Source organism: Oncorhynchus tshawytscha, linkage group LG13 (genome assembly GCF_018296145.1).
Source record: "Oncorhynchus tshawytscha isolate Ot180627B linkage group LG13, Otsh_v2.0, whole genome shotgun sequence".
Taxonomy (NCBI): Eukaryota; Metazoa; Chordata; class Actinopteri; order Salmoniformes; family Salmonidae; genus Oncorhynchus; species Oncorhynchus tshawytscha.
The window spans coordinates 87937394-87962044 of record NC_056441.1 but is presented as its reverse complement, the minus strand read 5'-3'; the positions used below and the strand labels follow the sequence as shown (position 1 = coordinate 87962044).

Sequence of the window (24651 nt, the reverse complement as noted above, 5' to 3'; positions counted from 1 at the left end):
ATCTGTTCAGACAACACAATACTCAAAGTAGAAGAAGAAGAAATTGACTACTTTAAAATGGAGAAAGCCCTCAATGGTGCTGCCCGTGCTGTCACAGACGCCACTGGATGGCACAGATGTAAAATAAACCTCTTTCTACCTCTATGAATTATCCCAAGCTAATTAGGCTATGTAGCTATTTCCCCCACCTCTCAGTCGCTTCACTTCACAACGAAACAGAAAGCTTTTCACAAAATGTGTATTTTCTTATGTACCAGCAGTCTCTCCATCGTAATAATAAAACAGGAGGTTATCAATGTTTCATTTAATCAGTAATGTGTCAATCAAAGTCTTTACATAGCTTCTGAAGGTTTTCCCTTTTATATACATTAGCTTGCACCAGATAATGAAACGTCAATGAGTAATTCAGAAAAAGTTTGTTCGTATTCCAGAGGCTGAAAGATTTATCTCAACTTAACTGAAACGAATTACGTTTTTTTTATTCATTTGAAATTAAATCACTTTTATTAACATATGCAGCTTCTACCGTGAATTTAACTTTCAAATCACGCTACAACGCTGACCTAGGGATTGAACCCAGCCCCAGTTCTTAGTCCGTTATGCTCTGTTTGCTTTGACAGAAGTACTCTGTTCTACCCTACTGCTTCTGGGTCCACACCTTCAACAACCAGCCTTGTATTTACTTCCATTAGTCCTTACCATCAAGCTGTCAACACAGAGAGGATGTGTCCCAAATGGTACTCTATTCCCTATAAATTGCACCCTATTCCCAACATAGTGCACTACTTTTGACCAGGACCCTAGACAAAAGTAGTGTACTATGTGTAGAGAATAGGATGCCCCAGGGTATAATATTACAAAACGATACTGTCCTTGTTTGTCTACTCCCAAACATTACAAAATGGCAGTAACAACACAGGCGTTTTAACACAACCAGGACTGTCTTGTAGTTTGTTGATGTTGTCAAGGGGGACCGTTGTCAAGGGGGACCTTTGCCAAGGGGGGGACCAGTGGATCAAAGCCAGCCCTGTGCTGCTGTTCTCCAAAACACATTAGCAGAAATGTCCCTTTACAGCACACAGTCAGCTACATATCTGTCAATAGGAGATTATTTTGTCTAATCAGATACTTTAGGAATGAAATAATAAAATTAATGATAATGGGTTGCATCCCTAATGGCAAACCTATATAGTGTACTACTTTTGATCAGAACCCTATTCCCTATTGGTCCTGGTCAAAAGTAGTGCACTAAATAGGGAATAGAGTGCCCTTTGGGACACATGTTTGACAATTGCTTTTTTTACATGATAAAAGCTACATATTATGTAACACCTAATGTAACTACAGGGGGATTATGTGTAAGAAACCTACATTTACTGCACAGAGCACACAACCACATCAACACAATTTGTAAATATATTTACACAAATAATCTTTAGGGACGTCACTAAAATAAAAACGTGTCCTTATACACCCCACCAATACAAAGTAAATACACATATGGAAACAAAGGATAATACAAAATAAAAAAATAAAAAAAATAGGATTTAAGGTTTCCTCAAACTCTTCTCTTTCTGAGTTCACAGTTAACCAGTTAACCAGTTAACCTATTATAAGTGTTTTTAGTATCTTTAAACAGCTTTCTGACAAACAAATCCAATAGGCACATTTTTTTTCCTCAACATGTTATGATAATTTTACAATTAATCCTCTTTGTGAGTTTCACAGTGTATTACAATCATTGTAGTCTCTTACTTTATGCTGATATTCATCTTTTAACACAACCGAAAGGCTTCTTTTCAAAACGTACTCGTAAGAACACATCAGTTCCTCCATGTCGGTAGAAAACACTAAGTCTCTTTCCTTCCCCTTTAGTCACAACACTCAGAGGTAAGCCACAGCACTGCGTTCCGAGGGGTACCTGGAGGGGTAGTGGTTGGACTCGGGGTAGCTGCTACTGGACGGCTGCCTCTGTAGAGGCTGGGGCTGGTACTGGGGCTGGTACTGGGGCTGGTACTGGGGCTGGTACTGTGACTGAGGGGGGTAAGACATGTATTGACTAGGGCTGTTCCTGGAGTACATGTAGTTGTCTTGCCTTTTATCCTCTTTGATGTTACAGCAGCAGAACATGCAGCCGCCGGCGAAGAGGAAGGCAGAGGAGACCCATCCGATGTAGAGAGCCTCTCCCAGCTCCCTGCGCTGGGCGTCGATCAGCAGCGGGTTGTAGAAGTCACGGATGATCGTGTGACCCGTCCAGGAGACTGGGATGATGACGCAGACGCAGGCCCCGAGGATCATGCTGCCAGCGATGATGAGCACCGTGCGTTTGGCTCGGTCGTTGTCCCGGATGCAGGCGGTGCACTGTAAGCCCAGGATAGAGATGAGCAGCCCCACCCCTCCCAGAGCCAAGGCACAGCACATCAGACCCCTGGCCGCCTGCAGGTCTGGAGGCAGAGCCAGGAGGGAGTCGTACACTTTACACTGCATCCTGATGTTGGCCTGTCTAAAGCAATTCATCCACAGACCCTCGTAGCGCGTCTCGAACACGATGATGTTCTCGCCGATGAAGGCCGTCACGCGCCACATGGGCATCCCCGTGCTGGCTGCGGTCCCGATCAGACCGATGAGAGACAGCAACAAGCCAATGATCTCCAGAGCTGAGTTGGCCATGGTCTCACTCTGTCCTGCCTAACTCACCTAGACCCTAATAGTCAACAGGCTGAGGAGAGTCGCACTAGTGTCTAACTAACCCACCTAGTCAACAGGCGTGGAGGGAGTGGCGGTAAGATCTGACTACAGTGAGGAGCTGCTTCCCTTCTTCCTCTCCGGAGAAGTTTTACATCCTGTTGGAAGACGAGAGGAGCTGGTAGGTGGTAGGTGTGCCCCTGTAAAGCCTCCTCCCTCCCTCTCTTTCCCTGGTCAGGACAGGTGAATGGGAGGGGACTGGGTCTGTTGCTAGGAGACAGAATCCCTGGGGATAGGAAGTGTTGTTCTATTGTAACAGTAGGTCTGGGAGCTTTAGGAGGTGGGGAAGGAGGTGTGTGTGTGTGTGTGTGTGTGTGTGTGTGTGTTTGTGTGTTTTGTGTGTTGGAGTGTGTGTAGTATGTGTGAGTGTGTAGGTAGAGTCCAGTCAGTGTGTGTAGAGTCCAGTGAGTGTGTGGGTAGAGTCCAGTCAGTGTGTGTGTAGGGTCCAGTGAGTGTGTGGGTAGAGTCCAATCAGTGTGTGGGTAGAGTCCAGTCAGTGTGTGGGTAGAGTCCAGTCGGTGTGTGGGTAGAGTCCAGTCGGTGTGTGGGTAGAGTCCAGTCAGTGTGTGGGTAGAGTCCAGTCAGTGTGTGGGTAGAGTCCAGTCAGTGTGTGGGTAGAGTCCAGTCAGTGTGTGGGTAGAGTCCAGTCGGTGTGTGGGTAGAGTCCAGTCAGTGTGTGGGTAGAGTCCAGCCAGTGTGTGGGTAGAGTCCAGTCAGTGTGTGGGTAGAGTCCAGTCGGTGTGTGGGTAGAGTCCAGTCGGTGTGTGGGTAGAGTCCAGTCGGTGTGTTGGTAGAGTCCAGTCGGTGTGGGTAGAGTCCAGTCAGTGTGTGGGTAGAGTCCAGTCAGTGTGTTGGTAGAGTCCAGTCGGTGTGTTGGTAGAGTCCAGTCGGTGTGGGTAGAGTCCAGTCAGTGTGTGGGTAGAGTCCAGTCAGTGTGTTGGTAGAGTCCAGTCAGTGTGTGGGTAGAGTCCAGTCAGTGTGTGGGTAGAGTCCAGTCAGTGTGTGGGTAGAGTCCGGTCAGTCAGTGTGTGGGTAGAGTCCGGTCAGTCAGTGTGTGGGTAGAGTCCAGTCAGTGTGCATAGAGCCATTGCCAGAGAGTCAGTGCAAAGAACAGTGTGTGTGTGTGTGTGTGTGTGTGTGTGTGTGTGTGTGTGTGTGTGTGTGTGTCTAGCACACACTGTTTAGTCACAGGGCTCAGTTTACTCTCCTGACTGGATCCTGTTTTACAAGTGACTGATCTTATTGACTGGTTGAGCTTTAGGAGAGTCTCCCAGGAATCTGCTGGGTATATGACCCAAAACAAAACACTTTAGTACCCCATACATTAAGTTTCAATTCACTTCCTGAATTGAACATCTATTGGACCCCAGCTTCCTCTGCTACTACTGCTTTACTATGGTTTTGGGTATGAATCCATCTGTCTGTCTCTGTCTCTGTATCCTGTTGCCTCAGTGGTCATTCCTATACTTTCTTCCCTGACACGATACTCTCTGGTTAGATAGATTTGCATCATGTTTTGAATGTGTTTGTGTGAGTCAGTCAGGACCATTCCGGTTTAACCTGTTGCGTTCAGGTACATTTCCATTGGCAACGAAAGATACACTGGAGCATTCTAAACCCAGCATTCTAAACTCAGCATTATGAACCCAGCATTATAAACCCAGCATTATAAACCCAGCATTCTAAACCCAGCATTCTAAACCCAGCATTCTAAACCCAGCATTCTAAACCCAGCATTCTAAACCCAGCATTCTAAACCCAGCATTCTAAACCCAGCATTCTAAACCCAGCATTCTAAACCCAGCATTCTAAACCCAGCATTATAAACCCAGCATTATAAACCCAGCATTCTGAACACGGAATTATAAACCCAGCATTATAAACCCAGAATTCTAAACCCAGCATTCTAAACCCAGCATTCTGAACCCAGCATTCTAAACCCAGCATTATAAACCCAGCATTCTAAACCCAGCATTCTAAACCCAGCATTCTAAACCCAGCATTCTAAACCCAGCATTCTAAACCCAGAATTCTAAACCCAGCATTCTAAACCCAGCATTCAAAACCCAGAATTCTAAATCCAGCATTCTAAACCCAGCATTATAAACCCAGAATTCTAAACCCAGCATCCTGAACACAGCATTATAAACCCAGCATTCTAAACCCAGCATTATAAACCCAGCATTCTGAACACGGCATTATAAACCCAGCATTCTAAACCCAGCATTCTAAACCCAGCATTCTAAACCCAGCATTATAAACCCAGCATTATAAACCCAGAATTCTAAACCCAGCATTCTAAACCCAGCATTCTAAACCCAGCATTCTAAACCCAGCATTCTAAGCCCAGCATTATAAACCCAGCATTATAAACCCAGAATTATAAACCCAGCATCCTGAACACGGCATTATAAACCCGGCATTATAAACCCAGCATTCTAAACCCAGCATTATAAACCCAGCATTCTGAACACGGCATTATAAACCCAGCATTATAAACCCAGCATTATAAACCCAGCATTCTGAACATGGCATTCTAAACCCAGCATTCTAAGCCCAGCATTATAAACCCAGCATTATAAACCCAGCATTATAAACCCAGTATTATAAACACGGCATTCCACCTGAGAGGACAGGAACTGGTTGAGTGAGAACAAACCATTCTCTGACTACATAAAAGTAATGACTAGTTTTTAGTTAGGATGATCGAAGATAACCTGTAATAAACCCATAATGTTCATTTTAAAATCTTCAAAAAGGTTTAGATTTAAAATAAAAGGAAAAAGTTATATATGTTTTTATTGTGAACCAAATTGGGGTCAATTTAGGCCATTGCTGTAAAAAACAGAAAACATAATGAAAACAACAAACCTTTTCATATGAAAATAGCAGGTAAACACAAACAGGGGTTTGGTCAATTGTTTGGTCAATATTAGTGAAAACTTGTGAAGCCCTATTTGCTTAACCACATTATTCCACAGCCATTGGTATGACAATATTTGCACTATACACATACCTGACAAGTATATTTACACAATTAAACACATAACTCCCACCTACGGTTGAACACATAGACACAACACATACAGGGAATTTCACATACGTCTGCTTATTGATATTTTCTCTCTCTCTCTCTCTCTGAACAAAATTAATCAACGATTGGGCCATTTCCAGCAAGAGACTTCTGGCCAGTTCAGTGCCTCTGTCTCTTCCTCCCCACTCGGACATTTCAACAACGCTTGGATACAAATAACTCAAATTAATTATATTCTATGTAACGATATGAGTTCTGTTATATTAATTATACTTTTAATGCTTGGTTCCAAGCTGTTCAAGCTGTCCATGTTGTTCTGGGCTAGGTTTCTCTCACATGTACTGGTTAGGAGCGTAGACCACAGATCCGGGTGGAGCTGAGTAGTTGGGTTGGTAGGAATACGGCTGGTACGCGTATGCTGATCCAGGCTGGTAGTTCACTCCTGGCTGGTAGTTCACTCCAGGCTGGTAGATGTACCCAGGCCCGTTGACCATCCTCTCCATCTCATCGTCTCCTACCCGGGGTGCGTGGCGACACAGCAGTATGACCCCAGCCACAAACAGCAGAGCCGAGGTCACCCATCCAATGTAGAGCGCCTCTCCCAGCTCCCTGCGCTGGGCGTCGATCAGCAGAGGGTTGTAGAAGTCACGGATGATCACGTTGGCCGTCCAGGAGATTGGGATGATGGTGGTGACACAACCCACGAGGAACAGGCATCCCCCGGTCACCAGGACGATGTGTTTGGTACGAGGCCGGTGGTCCACCACCTTGGTACACTTCATCCCCACGGCAGAGAGGATCAGGGCGATGGCGGATACAGCTACGGAGGAGCACATGAGGCCTCTGGCAGCCTGCAGCTCCGCGGGGAGGAACAGCAGGGAGTCGTACACTTTACACTGCATCCTGATGTTGGCTTGTCTATAGCAGTTCATCCACAGGCCCTCCCAGCGCGTCTCCATGACGATGATGTTCTCCTGAATAAATGCCGTGACCTTCCACATGGGCAAGCCGGTCACCGCGGAGACACCGATCAGGCCGACGAATCCGAAGACCAGCGCCACGACCTCGCAGCAGACGGCCTCGGAGCGGGCCTTCTTCTCTACTCTCTTCTTCTCCTCGTACACTGAGTCCATGTACGACTTCGCTGCTTTCTCGTCGTAGGCCGGGTCAAAGTAGGACTGAGGCGGCTTCCCATAGACACTGTAAGCAGTGGCACTGCCCATGTAGGACCGGTCCATGTTGGCTGGCTGTCGATTAGAGAACCTACCGAGGACTGGCGTGTCACAGATCTCCTGCCTCTATCTCACCAGCTGAACTAAATGAGAGGGCAGGAGCCAAATGTCTAGGTGATACACCCTACAGAGTATGTTAACGATGCTACTCTTCTGGTTCAGGTGCTTTGTGACATCAGATAAACGAAGGACAGAGAAACTGGCCCTACTTGATTTGATGACACAAACAAGTTGATTTGAAAGCTGTTGAAACCAGATTTCACAGAGACAATGACTCTGTGGATTGAGAAATGAAGGAGTACAGTACGTGGATTATTCTGTGCTAAAGTAACAAAGCAGATTGTTACAGTTAAGGAAGTAGAAACACAAAAAAAAATAAGCAATGATTAAATCACTTATTCTTACTAGAAGATTAAACTAAAAGTAAACAATACAAGTAATCATCTCAAAATGCTCAGGAACTCTCACCATCATCATAGTAATTTTATCAAGATAATTGAGTCTTGTCTAATAATATTTTCTATGCCTTTATACACAACCACTGTGTCTCAAGCAACAAAACAATCTTTGGTACGACATAGTAATGCTTTATAACAGTGCAGATACACGGCATGAGGACATCAGGTTCCCCTCCGCGATTATCAATATATATATATATATATATATATATATATATATATATATATATATATATATATATATATATATATCTCATCGCACACACACACACAGTTAATTACTCCTGTGTTGCGTTCCCTTCACATAAAGAGTGTGTGTATACGAGCCATGGGTACAGTTGTTGTTCTCTATAATTTAAATTCTTAATGAGTAAAGTACCCCAAATCAAATCAAATGTTATTGGTCACATGCTTCGTAAACAACAGCTGTAGACCAACAGTGAAATGCTTATTTATATGGGTCCTTTTCCAACAATGCAAAGTTTTAGATATATACTTTTTTTTTTTTTTGAAAAATGAAGGAATACAAATCAAATCAAATGTTATTGGTCACATACACATGGTTAACAGATGTTATTGGTCACATACACATGGTTAGCAGATGTTATTGGTCACATACACATGGTTAGCAGATGTTATTGGTCACATACACATGGTTAGCAGATGTTATTGGTCACATACACATGGTTAGCAGATGTTATTGGTCACATACACATGGTTAGCAGATGTTATTGGTCACATACACATGGTTAGCAGATGTTATTGGTCACATACACATGGTTAGCAGATGTTATTGGTCACATACACATGGTTAGCAGATGTTATTGGTCACATACACATGGTTAGCAGATGTTATTGGTCAAAAAACACATGGTTAACATATGTTATTGGTCACATACACATGGTTAGCAGATGTTATTGGTCACATACACATGGTTAGCAGATGTTAATGGTCACATACACATGGTTAGCAGATGTTATTGGTCACATACACATGGTTAGCAGATGTTATTGGTCACATACACATGGTTAACAGATGTTATTGGTCACATACACATGGTTAGCAGATGTTATTGGTCACATACACATGGTTAGCAGATGTTATTGGTCACATACACATGGTTAGCAGATGTTATTGGTCACATACACATGGTTAGCAGATGTTATTGGTCACATACACATGGTTAGCAGATGTTATTGGTCACATACACATGGTTAGCAGATGTTATTGGTCACATACACATGGTTAGCAGATGTTATTGCGAGTGTAGCGAAATGCTTGTGCTTCTAGCTCCGACCGTGTAGTAATATCTAACAGGTAATATCTAATAAATTACACAACACATAACCCAATACACACAAATCTAAGTAGAAATGAATGAAGAATACATACATACGGACGAGCAATGTCAGAGTGGATCGGACTAACACAGTAGAATAGTATAGAAAATAGAATATATACACATATAGCAGATATATATATATATATATATATATATATATATATATATATATATGAGATGAGTAATGCAAGATGTGTAAACATTATTAGCAGACTACAATACCATAGAATAGTGTAGAAAACAGTATATACATATGAGATACTGTAGAATAGTATAGAATACAGTATATACATATGCATATGAGATACCATAGAATAGTATAGAATACAGTATATACATATGCATATGAGATACAAGTAAGATAGTATAGAAAACAGTATATACATATGAGATACTGTAGAATAGTATAGAATACAGTATATACATATGCATATGAGATACTGTAGAATAGTATAGAATACAGTATATACATATGCATATGAGATACTGTAGAATAGTATAGAAAACAGTATATACATATGAGATACTGTAGAATAGTATAGAATACAGTATATACATATGCATATGAGATACAGTAAGATAGTATAGAAAACAGTATATACATATGAGATACTGTAGAATAGTATAGAAAACAGTATATACATATGCATATGAGATACCATAGAATAGTATAGAATACAGTATATACATATGAGATGAGTAATACATAGACTAAGATACCATAGAATAGTATAGAATACAGTATATACATATGAGATGAGTAATACATAGACTAAGATACCATAGAATAGTATAGAATACAGTATATACATATGAGATGAGTAATACATAGACTAAGATACCATAGAATAGTATAGAATACAGTATATACATATGAGATGAGTAATACATAGACTAAGATACAGTAGAATAGTATAGAATACAGTATATACATATGAGATGAGTAATACATAGACTAAGATACCATAGAATAGTATAGAATACAGTATATACATATGATATGAGATACAGTAAGATAGTATAGAAAACAGTATAGTAATACATATGAGATACTGTAGAATAGTATAGAATACAGTATATACATATGCATATGAGATACTGTAGAATAGTATAGAATACAGTATATACATATGCATATGAGATACCATAGAATAGTATAGAATACAGTATATACATATGAGATGAGTAATACATAGACTAAGATACCATAGAATAGTATAGAATACAGTATATACATATGAGATGAGTAATACATAGACTAAGATACCATAGAATAGTATAGAATACAGTATATACATATGAGATGAGTAATGCCAGATATGTAAACATTATTAAAGTGACTAGTGTTCCATTCCTTAAAGTGGCCAGTGATTTGTAGTCTATAGGCAGCAGCCTCTAATGTGCTGGTGATGGCTGTTTAACAGTCTGATGGCTTTGAGATAGAAGCTGTTTTTCAGTCTCTCAGTCCCAGCTTTGATGCCCCTGTACTGACCTCGCCTTCTGGATGATAGCGGGGTGAACAGGCAGTTGCCCGGGTTGTTGATGTCCTTGACAATCTTTTTGGCCTTCCTGTGACATGGGGTGCTGTAGGTGTCCTGGACTGGGGGGGGATAGTTTGCCCCTGGTAATGCGTTGGGCAGACCACACCACACACTGGAGAGCCTTGCAGTTGCGAGCAATGCAGTTGCTGTACCAGGCGGGGATACAGCCCGACAGGATGCTTTCAGTTGTGCATCTGTAGAAATTTGTGAGGGTTTTAGGTGACAAACCAAATTTCTTTAGCCTCCTGAGGTTGAAGAGGCGCTATTGCGCCTCCTTCACCACACTGTCTGTGTGGGTGGTCCATTTCAGTTTGTCCGTGATGTGTACACAGAGGAACTAAACTTTTCACCTTGTCCACTGCTGTCTTGTCGATGTGATGCTGCTGCTACTGATGCTACTGCTACTGTTACTACTACTGATGCTGCTACTACTGATGCTGCTGCTACTACTGATGCTGATGCTGCTACTACTGATGCTGCTGCTACTGCTGCTACTCATACTGCTACTACTGATGCTGTTGCTACTGATGCTGCTACTATTGATGCTGCTACTACTGATGCTGCTACTGATGCCGCTGCTACTGATGCTGTTACTACTAATATTGCTTCTACTGATGCTGCTACTATTTATCTGTCTGCTACAGAGGATCTGTCTGCTACAGAGGATCTGTCTGCTACAGAGGATCTGTCTGCTACATAGTATATGTCTGCTACAGATGATCTGTCTGCTACAGATGATCTGATCTGTCTGCTACAGAGGATCTGTCTGCTACAGAGGATCTGTCTGCTACAGAGGATCTGTCTGCTACATAGTATATGTCTGCTACAGATGATCTGTCTTCTACATAGTATCTGTCTGCTACAGAGGATCTGTCTGCTACAGAGGATCTGTCTGCTACAGAGGATCTGTCTGCTACAGAGGATCTGTCTGCTACATAGTATCTGTCTGCTACGGAGGATCTGTCTGCTACGGAGGATCTGTCTGCTACAGAGGATATGTCTGCTACAGAGGATCTGTCTGCTACAGAGTATCTGTCTGCTACATAGTATCTGTCTGCTACAGAGGATCTGTCTGCTACAGAGGATCTGTCTGCTACAGAGGATCTGTCTGCTACAGAGGATCTGTCTGCTACAGAGGATCTGTCTGCTACATAGTATATGTCTCTGCAGAGGATCTGTCTGCTACAGAGGATCTGTCTGCTACATAGTATCTGTCTGCTACAGAGGATCTGTCTGCTACATAGTATCTGTCTGCTACAGAGGATCTGTCTGCTGCTACAGAAGATCTGTCTGCTACAGAGGATCGGTCTGCAGAGTATCTGTCTGCTACAGAGTATATGTCTGCTACATAGGATCTGTCTGCTACATAGGATCTGTCTGCTACATATGATCTGTCTGCTACAGAGTATATGTCTGCTACAGAGGATCTGTCTGCTACAGAGGATCTGTCTGCTACAGAGGATCTGTCTGCTACGGAGGATCTGTCTGCTACTATAGCTAGAGTATCTGTCTGCTACAGAGGATCTGTCTGCTACAGAGGATCTGTCTGCTACAGGGGATCTGTCTGCTACAGAGGATCTGTCTGCTACAGAGGATCTGTCTGCTACAGAGGATCTGTCTGCTACAGAGGATCTGTCTGCTACATAGCTGTATCTCTAAAGATAGACATTTAAGATAGACAGACATTGACTAAAGATTGACATTTGACCATATGAGGGATATTGTGACAATTGTTGGTATCAAACTGTAATCTGACAAATTCAGAAGGTGTAGGCTCTGTATCAGCTGACAATACTTTCCTATAGGAACAGAGTTTTTAGATAGAGGAAAACAAATACTAGGGAGCTTCACAGACTGAGCGATAGCCACTCCTCTTCCTCCTCGTTTGAATGTGAAGTTATTCAAGGAAAGGTAACACCCTGTGTGATATCGCAAATGGCTCCATATTCCCTATATAGTGCAATACTTTACCAGGGTCCACTGGGGCTTTGGTCAAAAGTAGTGCATTAGGGAATAGTGTGGCATTTGGGATGCAAACCCCTGTACGTCATCTGATCTGATCAGTAGATCTAACGGCCAGCCATAACTTGAATCACAAATGGCATAATTTTCTCTTTACAGTGCATTACTTTTAACCATGGCCCATAGTAGTGGGGCTGAGGAGGGAGGAGAGGGGTGAGGGGCTGAGAGAGGGGGAGGGGCTGAGGGGCTGAGAGAGAGGGGGGGGGAGGGGTTGGAGAGGGGGAGGGGCTGAGAGGGGGGGGGGAGGGGAGGGGCTGAGGGGGAGAGGGGGGCTGAGGGGGAGGAGAGGGGGGTGAAGGGGGAGGAGGGAGGGGAGAGGGGGAGGGGGAGGGGAGGGGGTTGGAGAGGGGTGAGTGGCTGAGGAGGGAGGAGAGGGGTGAGGGGCCGAGGGAGGAGGAGAGGGGTGAGGGGCTGAGGGAGGAGGAGAGGGGTGAGGGGCTGAGGGAGGAGGAGAGGGGGAGGGGCTGAGGGGGTTGGAGAGGGGTGAGGGGCTGAGGAGGAGGAGAGGGGGAGGGGCTGAGGGAGGAGGAGAGGGGTGAGGGGCTGAGGGGGAGGAGAGGGGTGAGGGACTGAGGGGGAGGAGGGGGAGGGGCTGAGGGGGGGAGGAGGGGGTGAGTGGCTGAGGAGGGAGGAGAGGGGTGAGGGGCTGAGGGGGAGGAGAGGGGTGAGGGGCTGAGGGGGAGGAGAGGGGTGAAGGGCTGAGGGGGAGGAGAGGGGTGAAGGGCTGAGGGGGGAGGAGAGGGGTGAGGGGCTGAGGGGGGGAGGGACTGAGGGAGGAGGAGAGGCTGAGGGAGGAGGAGAGGGACTGAGGGAGGAGGAGAGGGACTGAGGGAGGAGGAGAGGGACTGAGGGAGAAGAGGGGGAGGGGAGAGGGGTGGGGGGGAGAACAGGAACAGAAACTGAAAAACCAGTAGGACCAGCTGGGTCAGTCTGACATCATTGTTACCTGGCCTTCAAAGGTAAACACACCTCGCTCTCTTCCTACAGAGAACAGACTGACTGACTCAAACTGCCAGGACCAAAGGAATCAGGTGTTCAACACAAACAGCAAAAAGTCATTCACTGTTTTTCTTCCTTTCACATAATTTAGTACGTGTATAGTACATGTATAGTACGTGTATAGTACATGTATAGTACATGTATAGTACGTGTATAGTACGTGTATAGTACGTGTATAGTACGTGTATAGTACATGTATAGTACGTGTATAGTACATGTATAGTACATGTATAGTACGTGTATAGTACGTGTATAGTACGTGTATAGTACGTGTATAGTACATGTATAGTACGTGTATAGTACATGTATAGTACATGTATAGTACATGTATATACGTACATGTATAGTACATGTATACGTGTATATGTATAGTACATGTATAGTACGTGTATAATACATGTATAGTACATGTATAGTACGTGTATAGTATATGTATAGTACATGTATAGTATGTGTGTATAGTATATGTATAGTACATGTATAGTACATGTATAGTACATGTATAGTACATGTATAGTACGTGTATGTATAATACATGTATAGTACATGTATAGTACATGTATAGTATATGTATAGTACATGTATAGTACATGTATATGTATAGTACGTGTATAGTATATGTATAGTACATGTATAGTACATGTATAGTACATGTATAGTACATGTATATGTACGTGTATAGTATATGTATAGTATATGTATGTATTGTACGTGTATAGTACGTGTATAGTACGTGTATAGTACATGTATAGTACATTTATAGTACATGTATAGTACATTTATAGTACATGTATAGTACATGTATAGTACATGTATAGTATATGTATAGTACATGTATAGTACGTGTATAATACATGTATAGTACATGTATAGTACGTGTATAGTACATGTATAGTACATGTATAGTACATGTATAGTACGTGTATCGTACATGTATAGTACATGTATAGTGCATGTATAGTATATGTATATTGTATATGTATAGTACATGTATAGTACGTGTATAGTACGTGTATAGTACATGTATAGTACATGTATAGTACATGTATAGTACGTGTATAGTATATGTATAGTATATGTATAGTACATGTATAGTACGTGTATAGTACATGTATAGTACATGTATAGTACGTGTATAGTATATGTATAGTACATGTATAGTACATGTATAGTACATGTATAGTACATGTATAGTACATGTATAGTACGTGTATAGTACATGTATAGTACATGTATAGTACATGTATAGTACATGTATAGTACATGTATAGTACGTGTATAGTATATGTATAGTACATGTATAGTACGTGTATAGTACATGTACATGTATATCATGTATAGTAGTAAATGTATAGTACGTGTATAGTACATGTATAGTACATGTATAGTACATGTATAGTACATGTATAGTACGTGTATAGTACGTGTATAGTACATGTATAGTACGTGTATAGTACATGTATAGTACATGTATAGTACGTGTGTATAGTACGTGTATAGTATATGTATATCGTACATGTATAGTACGTGTATAATACATGTATAGTACATGTATAGTACGTGTATAGTATATGTATAGTACATGTATAGTACATGTATAGTACGTGTATAGTATATGTATCGTACATGTATAGTACATGTATAGTATATGTATATTGTATATGTATAGTACATGTATAGTACATGTATAGTACGTGTATAGTACATGTATAGTACATGTATAGTACGTGTATAGTATATGTATCGTACATGTATAGTACGTGTGTATAGTACGTGTATAGTACATGTATCATGTATAGTACATGTATAGTACGTGTATAGTACATGTATACGTGTACGTGTATAGTATGTGTATGTATAGTATAGTACGTGTATAGAATGTGTATAGTACATGTATTGTACATGTATAGTACGTGTATAGTACATGTATAGTACATGTATAGTACATGTATAGTACATTTATAGTACATTTATAGTACATGTATAGTACATGTATAGTACATGTATATGTACATGTATAGTACATTTATAGTACATGTATAGTACATGTATAGTACATGTATAGTACATGTATAGTACATGTATCATGTATAGTATATGTATCATGTATAGTACATGTATAGTACATGTATAGTACGTGTATAGTACATGTATAGTACATGTATTGTACATGTATAGTACATTTATAGTACGTGTATAGTACATGTATAGTACATGTATCATGTATAGTATATGTATCATGTATAGTACATGTATAGTATATGTATAGTACATGTATCATGTATAGTACGTGTATAGTACATGTATAGTACGTGTATAGTACGTGTATAGTACGTGTATAGTACATGTATAGTACATGTATAGTATATGTATAGTACATGTATAGTACATGTATAGTACATTTATAGTACGTGTATAGTACATGTATAGTACATGTATAGTACATGTATAGTACATGTATAGTATGTGTATAGTACATGTATAGTACATGTATAGTACATGTATAGTATATGTATAGTACATGTATAGTACGTGTATAGTACATGTATAGTACGTGTATAGTACATGTATCATGTATAGTACATGTATAGTACATGTATAGAATGTGTATAGTACATGTATAGTACATGTATAGTACATGTATAGTACGTGTATAGTACATGTATAGTATATGTATAGTACATGTATAGTACATGTATAGTACGTGTATAGTACATGTATCATGTATAGTACGTGTATAGTACGTGTATAGTACATGTATAGTACGTGTATAGTACGTGTATAGTACGTGTATAGTACGTGTATAGTACGTGTATAGTACATGTATAGTACGTGTATAGTACATGTATAGTACGTGTATAGTACGTGTATAGTACATGTATAGTACATGTATAGTATGTGTATAGTACATGTATAGTACATGTATAGTACATGTATAGTACATGTATAGTACGTGTATAGTACATGTATAGTACATTTATAGTGTGTGTATAGTACATGTATAGTACATGTATAGTACATTTATAGTACGTGTATAGTACATGCATAGTACATGCATAGTACGTGTATAGTACGTGGGAGTTTCACCAACTCTACCAGAAGTTATACACACGAGTGCTACACGCAGTAATGATAGCATAAAGGCGACAGTGTATGGCTAACTATTCAAAGGAATACTGTACAGCTTTTCAACAGTGAGATGTTCTTTTGACAACACAGTGGGTTCTTGTAGGACACAATAAAACGGACCATATTTAAGCATCACGTTCATTGACCGAAAGTCTAGCAATGAACCTTTCTGAAGATACAGTAAAATAGCTATTTATTTAACCAATAAAGACCCGAGGAGGTGTGGTTATACCACGGCCGTCAGCTAATCAACATTCAGGTTTCAAACCACCCAGTTTATATTTAACTTTCAACACTTCTAGGAAACTTTGATCTGAAAACCCACTAGCAACTTACAACTTAAACTTTGGAAGGATGTGACCTTTCCAAGGTTTGAAATATCTTGAGAGGCTTAGAGTTTGTGTCATCGTTGGTAGAGCTTTAGACAGGATATTATATTGATTATAAAATTTATTAAAATGGGATGAGGAGTGGGTGGAACCAAATCAAATTAAATCAAATTTAATTTGTCACATGCGCCGAATACAACAGGGTAGCCTTTTGATTAGATGTTCAGCAGTCTTATGACTTGGGGGTAGAAGCTGTTTAGAAGCCTCTTGGACCTAGACTTGGTGCTCCGGTACCGCTTGCCGTGCAGTAGCAGAGAGAACAGTCTATGACTAGGGTAGCTGAAGTCTTTGGCAATTTTTAGGACCTTCCTCTGACACCTCCTGGTATAGAGGTCCTGGATGGCAGGAAGCTTTGCCCCAGCTATCTACTGGGCTGTACGCACTACCCTCTGTAGTGCCTTGCGGTCGGAGGCTGAGGAGCTGCCATACCAGGCGGTGATGCTCTCGATGGTGCAGCTGCAGAACTTTTTGAGGATCTGAGACACCAAGGACCATGATAGTTTGTTGTTGATGTGGACACCGAGGACCATGATAGTTTGTTGGTGATGTGGACACCAAGGACCATGATAGTTTGTTGGTGATGTGGACACCAAGGACCATGATAGTTTGTTGGTGATGTGGACACCAAGGACCATGATAGTTTGTTGGTGATGTGGACACCAAAGAACTTGAAGCTCTTAACCTGCTCCACTACAGCCCCGGCGATGAGAATGGGGGCATGCTCGGCCCTCCTTTCAAACTTAATAATGGTGTTGGAGTCGTGCCTGGCCGTGCAGTCGTGAGTGAACAGGAGCCCCCGTGTTGAGGATCAGCGTGGCAGATGTGTTGTTACCTACCCTTACCACCTGGGGGTTTCCCGTCAGGAAGTCCAGGATCCAGTTTCAAAGGGAGTTATTTAGTCCCAGGGTCCTTAGCTTAGTGATGAGCTTTGAGGGCACTATGGTGTTGAACGCTGAGCTGTAGTCAATGAACAACATTCTCACATCACTTTTGTCCAAGTGGGAAAGGGCAAAAGGATTAGTTTAACGTTTTAATGTCACATGCACAAGTACAGTGAAATGCCTTTCTTGCAAACTCAAAACCCAACAAAGTGATGATCAATAACAATGTAATGCTAGAAAAAAACACACAAGAAATATGAAGAACACAAGAAGGAAGTAAGTAAGCTGTTCAAGAGCCTGCTGGTGTCAGACTTGATGGTACCGGTACTGCCTGCCTTGTGGGAAGCAGAGAGAATAGCCCATGGCTTTGGGTGGCTGGAGAGATTAACATGAACCAGGATTATATCAGAGCAGAGTTATCAACAAAAAAAAAATCACATTTTATTGATCACATACACATGGTTAGCAGATGTTATTTGTCACATACACATGGTTAGCAGATGTTATTTGTCACATACACATGGTTAGCAGATGTTAATGCGAGTGTAGCGAAATGCTTGTGCTTCTAGTTCCGACAATGCAGTAATAACCAACGAGTAATCTAACTAACAATTCCAAAACTACTACCTTATACACACAAGTGTAAAGGGATAAAGAATATGTACATAAAGATATATGAATGAGTGATGGTACAGAGCAGCATAGGCAAGATGCAGTAGAAGGTATCGAGTACAGTATATACATATGAGATGAGTATGTAAACAAAGTGGCATAGTTTAAAGTGGCTAGTGATACATGTATTACATAAAGATGCAGTAGATGAGTTAGGTACTAAGTCTAGGATCAAATACTGTACAGAGGTTTCAGGTGTATAGATGTTTTGACAGACACAGCACTGAAACTGGACACTTTGAGTACCACCTGCTGCTTGTGTATGGTATTACAAGTTCTTTGTGGAGCCAAATGCCAAATGTTGTACATATCCTATAAACATGAACGTTGTCTCATAAACTAGAATTAAAAACACAAGAAAAAAAATAAGAAATATGAAGAACAGGAGAAAGTAAGAAGCTATATACAGGGTCAGTTTCAATACCATATCTACAATGTACAGGGATACTGGAGTGATGGAGGTAGATGCTGTATGTACAGGGATACTGGAGTGATGGAGGTAGATTCTGTATGTACAGGGATACTGGAGTGATGGAGGTAGATACTGTATGTACAGGGATACTGGAGTGATGGAGGCAGATACTGGAGTGATGGAGGTAGATACTGTAGTGATGGAGGTAGATGCTGTATGTACAGGGATACTGGAGTGATGGAGGCAGATACTGGAGTGATGGAGGTAGATACTGTAGTGATGGAGGTAGATACTGTAGTGATGGAGGTAGATACTGGAGTGATGGAGGTAGATGCTGTATGTACAGGGATACTGGAGTGATGGAGGTAGATACTGTAGTGATGGAGGTAGATACTGGAGTGATGGAGGTAGGTAGATACTGGAGTGATGGAGGTAGATACTGTATATATAAGGATACTGGAGTGATGGAGGTAGATACTGTATGTACAGGGATACTGTAGTGATGGAGGTAGATACTGGAGTGATGGAGGTAGATACTGTATGTATAAGGATACTGGAGTGATGGAGGTAGACACTGTAGTGATGGAGGTAGATACTGGAGTGATGGAGGTAGGTAGATACTGGAGTGATGGAGGTAGATACTGTATATATAAGGATACTGGAGTGATGGAGGTAGATACTGTCTGTACAAGGATACTGTAGTGATGGAGGTAGATACTGCAGTGATGGAGGTAGATGCTGGAGTGATGGAGGTAGATAATGTATGTAGAGGGATACTGGAGTGATGGAGGTAGATACTGGAGTGATATAGGTAGATCTGTATGTAGAGGGATACTGGAGTGATGGAGGTAGATACTGTATGTACAGGGATACTGGAGTGATGGAGGTAGATACTGTATGTAGAGGGATACTGGAGTGATGGAGGTAGATACTGGAGTGATGGAGGTAGATACTGTATGTACAGGGATACTGGAGTGATGGAGGTAGATACTGGAGTGATGGAGGTAGATACTGTATGTACAGGGATACTGGAGTGATGGAGGTAGATACTGGAGTGATGGAGGTAGATACTGTATGTACAGGGATACTGGAGTGATGGAGGTAGATACTGTATGTAGAGGGATACTGGAGTGATGGAGGTAGATGCTGTATGTACAGGGATACTGGAGTGATGGAGGTAGATACTGTATGTAGAGGGATACTGGAGTGATGGAGGTAGATACTGGAGTGATGGAGGTAGATACTGTATGTACACGGATAATGGAGTGATGGAGGTAGATACTGTATGTACAGGGATACTGGAGTGATGGAGGTAGATACTGGAGTGATGGAGGTAGATACTGTATGTACAGGGATACTGGAGTGATGGAGGTAGATACTGTATGTAGAGGGATACTGGAGTGATGGAGGTATATACTGGAGTGATGGAGGTAGATACTGTATGTACAGGGATACTGGAGTGATGGAGGTAGATACTGTAGTGATGGAGGTAGATACTGTATGTAGAGGGATACTGGAGTGATGGAGGTAGATACTGGAGTGATGGAGTTAGATACTGGAGTGATGGAGGTAGATACTGTATGTAGAGGGATACTGGAGTGATGGAGGTAGATACTGGAGTGATGGAGTGATGTAGATACTGGAGTGGTGGAGGTAGATACTGGAGTGGTGGAGGTAGATACTGTATGTAGAGGGATACTGGAGTGATGGAGGTAGATACTGGAGTGATGGAGGTAGATACTGTATGTACAGGGATACTGGAGTGATGAGGTAGATACTGTATGTACAGGGATACTGGAGTGATGGAGGTAGATACTGGAGTGATGGAGGTAGATACAGGAGTGATGGAGGTAGATACTGTATGTACATGGATACTGGAGTGATGGAGGTAGATACTGGAGTGATGGAGGTAGATACTGTATGTACAGGGATACTGGAGTGATGGAGGTAGATACTGTATGTAGAGGGATACTGGAGTGATGGAGGTAGATGCTGTATGTACAGGGATACTGGAGTGATGGAGGTAGATACTGTATGTAGAGGGATACTGGAGTGATGGAGGTAGATACTGTATGTAGAGAGGGATACTGGAGTGATGGAGGTAGATACTGGAGTGATGGAGGTAGATACAGGAGTGATGGAGGTAGATACTGTATATACATGGATACTGGAGTGATGGAGGTAGATACTGGAGTGATGGAGGTAGATACTGTATGTACAGGGATACTGGAGTGATGGAGGTAGATACTGTATGTAGAGGGATACTGGAGTGATGGAGGTAGATGCTGTATGTACAGGGATACTGGAGTGATGGAGGTAGATGCTGTATGTACAGGGATACTGGAGTGATGGAGGTAGATACTGTATGTAGAGGGATACTGGAGTGATGGAGGTAGATACTGTATGTAGAGGGATACTGGAGTGATGGAGGTAGATACTGGAGTGATGGAGGTAGATACTGGAGTGATGGAGGTAGATACTGTATGTACATGGATACTGGAGTGATGGAGGTAGATACTGTATGTAGAGGGATACTGGAGTGATGGAGGTAGATACTGTATGTAGAGGGATACTGGAGTGATGGAGGTAGATACTGTATGTAGAGGGATACTGGAGTGGTGGAGGTAGATACTGGAGTGGTGGAGGTAGATACTGTATGTAGAGGGATACTGGAGTGATGGAGGTAGATACTGGAGTGATGGAGGTAGATACTGTATGTACAGGGATACTGGAGTGATGAGGTAGATACTGTATGTACAGGGATACTGGAGTGATGGAGGTAGATACTGGAGTGATGGAGGTAGATACAGGAGTGATGGAGGTAGATACTGTATGTACATGGATACTGGAGTGATGGAGGTAGATACTGGAGTGATGGAGGTAGATACTGTATGTACAGGGATACTGGAGTGATGGAGGTAGATACTGTACTGTAGAGGGATACTGGAGTGATGGAGGTAGATAGATGCTGTACTGTACAGGGATACTGGAGTGATGGAGGTAGATACTGTATGTAGAGGGATACTGGAGTGATGGAGGTAGATACTGTATGTAGAGGGATACTGGAGTGATGGAGGTAGATACTGGAGTGATGGAGGTAGATACTGTATGTACACAGATAAATGGAGTGATGGAGGTAGATACTGTATGTACACGGATAATGGAGTGATGGAGGTAGATACTGGAGTGATGGAGGTAGATACTGTATGTACAGGGATACTGGAGTGATGGAGGTAGATACTGGAGTGATGGAGGTAGATACTGTATGTACAGGGATACTGGAGTGATGGAGGTAGATACTGTAGTGATGGAGGTAGATACTGTATGTGAGGGATACTGGAGTGATGGAGGTATGTACTGGAGTGATGGAGGTAGATACTGTATGTACAGGGATACTGGAGTGATGGAGGTAGATAGTGGAGTGATGGAGGTAGATACTGGAGTGGTGGAGGTAGATACTGGAGTGATGGAGGTAGATACTGGAGTGATGGAGGTAGATACTGTATGTAGAGGGATACTGGAGTGATGGAGGTAGATACTGTATGTAGAGGGATACTGGAGTGATGGATGTAGATACTGGAGTGATGGAGGTAGATACTGTATGTACAGGGATACTGGAGTGATGGAGGTAGATACTGTAGTGATGGAGGTAGATACTGTATGTAGAGGGATACTGGAGTGATGGAGGTATATACTGGAGTGATGGAGGTAGATACTGTATGTACAGGGATACTGGAGTGATGGAGGTAGATACTGGAGATACTGGAGTGTGATGGAGGTAGATACTGGAGTGGTGGAGGTAGATACTGGAGTGATGGAGGTAGATATTGGAGTGATGGAGGTAGATACTGTATGTAGAGGGATACTGGAGTGATGGAGGTAGATACTGTATGTACAGGGATACTGGAGTGATGGAGGTAGATACTGTATGTAGAGGGATACTGGAGTGATGGATGTAGATACTGGAGTGATGGAGATAGATACTGGAGTGATGGAGGTAGATACTGTATGTAGAGGGATACTGGAGTGATGGAGGTAGATACTGTATGTAGAGGGATACTGGAGTGATGGAGGTAGACACTGTATGTAGAGGGATACTGGAGTGATGGAGGTAGATACTGGAGTGATGGAGGTAGATACTGTATGTAGAGGGATACTGGAGTGATGGAGGTAGATACTGGAGTGATGGAGTTAGATACTGGAGTGATGGAGGTAGATACTGGAGTGATGGAGGTAGATACTGTATGTACAGGGATACTGGAGCAATGGAGGTAGATACTGTATGTATACAGGGAGTACCAGTACCGAGCCTATCTACATACAGGGAGTACTAATACCGAGCCTATCTATATACAGGGACTACCAGTACCGAGCCAATGTGCAGGGGTACGAGGTAATACAGGATGTACATGTGGGGAGGGAAAAGTCCAGTGAGTCAGTGCATAAAGAGTCGGTACATAGAGTCAGTACATAGAGAGTCAGTGTATAGTGAGTCAGTGCATAGTGAGTCAGTGCATAGAGAGTCAGTACATAGAGAGTCAGTACATAGAGAGTCAGTACATAGAGAGTCAGTGCATAGAGTCAGTACATAGAGTCAGTACATAGAGAGTCAGTACATAGAGAGTCAGTACATAGAGAGTCAGTACATAGAGAGTCAGTACATAGAGTCAGTACATAGAGAGGCAGTACATAGTTAGTCAGTACATAGTGAGTCAGTGTATAGAAAGTCAGTGCTAAACAATTAAGGTAAATAAATAATTACTAAAGGAGGTCAGTGTAAATAGTCCGGGTAGCCATGTGATGAACTGTTCAGCAGTCTTATGGGTTGGGAGTGCCTTTTGGTCACAGACTTGGCACTCTGGTACCGCTTGCTGTGTGGTAGCAGAGAGAACAGTCCTTGACTTGGGTGGGTTGGTGTCTTTGACCATTTTTAAGGCCTTCCTGACACCGCCTGGTATAGAGGTTCTGGATGGCAGGGAGTTTGGCTCCAGTGATGTACTGGGCCGTATGCACTACCCTCTGTACCGCCTTGCGGTCGGATGCCTAGCATTTGCCATACCAGGCGGTGGTGCAGTCAGTCAAGATGCTCTCAATGGTGCAGCTGTAGGATGTTTTGAGGATATGAGGGCCCATGCCAAATCTTTTCAGCCCTCTTCGCGACTCTGAAAATTTCTTAGTGATGTGGACACCCAAGGAACTTGAAGCTCTCGACCAGCTCCACTACAACAATGTGGATAAGGACTACCCTGGCCTCTGTGGCGCCTTGCGGTTGAATGCTGAGCAGTTGCCATACCAAGCGGTGATGCAGCCAGTCAAGATGCTTTCGATGGTGCAGCTGTAGAACCTTGTGAGGCTGAGGACCCATGGCAAATCGTTTTAGCCACCTGAGGGGGAAGAGGCATTGTCGTGCCCTCTTCACGACTGTGTTGGTGTGTTTGGACCATGATAGGTCCTTAGTGATGTAGACAGCTCTCAACCCGGACCAATACAGATCTGTTGATGTGAATGGGGGCGTGTTCGGCTTCCGTTTCCTGTAGTCCACGATAAGCTCCTTTGTCTTGCTGACGTTGAGGTTGTTGTCGTGGAATCACACTGCCAGGTCTCGGACCTCCTCCCTATAGGCCGTCTCATCGTCGTCGGTGATCAGGCCTACCACCGTTGTGTCGTGGGCAAACTTAATGATAGTGTTGGAGTCCACACACCCGTTGGTGAACATGGAGTACAGGAGGGGACTGAGCACGCACCCCTGAGGGGCCCCGGTGTTGAGGATTAATGTGACGGATGTGTTGTTGCC

At 42.5% G+C, this 24651-nt stretch overlaps 2 protein-coding genes across 2 annotated transcripts; both read right to left on the bottom strand.

Moving 5' to 3' along the window:
• Positions 1-289: 289 nt before the first annotated feature.
• cldn8.1 (claudin 8.1) lies at positions 290-3049 on the bottom strand. The gene has a single exon (XM_024443320.2). The coding sequence runs from the start codon at positions 2668-2670 to the stop codon at positions 1885-1887; it is 786 nt and encodes a 261-aa protein (XP_024299088.1). The 5' UTR covers positions 2671-3049; the 3' UTR covers positions 290-1884.
• A 2469-nt stretch (positions 3050-5518) lies between these two features.
• On the bottom strand, positions 5519-7139 carry cldn8.2 (claudin 8.2). The gene has a single exon (XM_024443321.2). The coding sequence runs from the start codon at positions 7015-7017 to the stop codon at positions 6112-6114; it is 906 nt and encodes a 301-aa protein (XP_024299089.1). The 5' UTR covers positions 7018-7139; the 3' UTR covers positions 5519-6111.
• Positions 7140-24651: the final 17512 nt, after the last annotated feature.

Bases quoted from the DNA above. Each gene is read 5' to 3' on its own strand.
- cldn8.1 (XM_024443320.2), bottom strand. From the start codon at position 2,670: ATGGCCAACTCAGCTCTGGAGATCATTGGCTTGTTGCTGTCTCTCATC.
- cldn8.2 (XM_024443321.2), bottom strand. From the start codon at position 7,017: ATGGACCGGTCCTACATGGGCAGTGCCACTGCTTACAGTGTCTATGGG.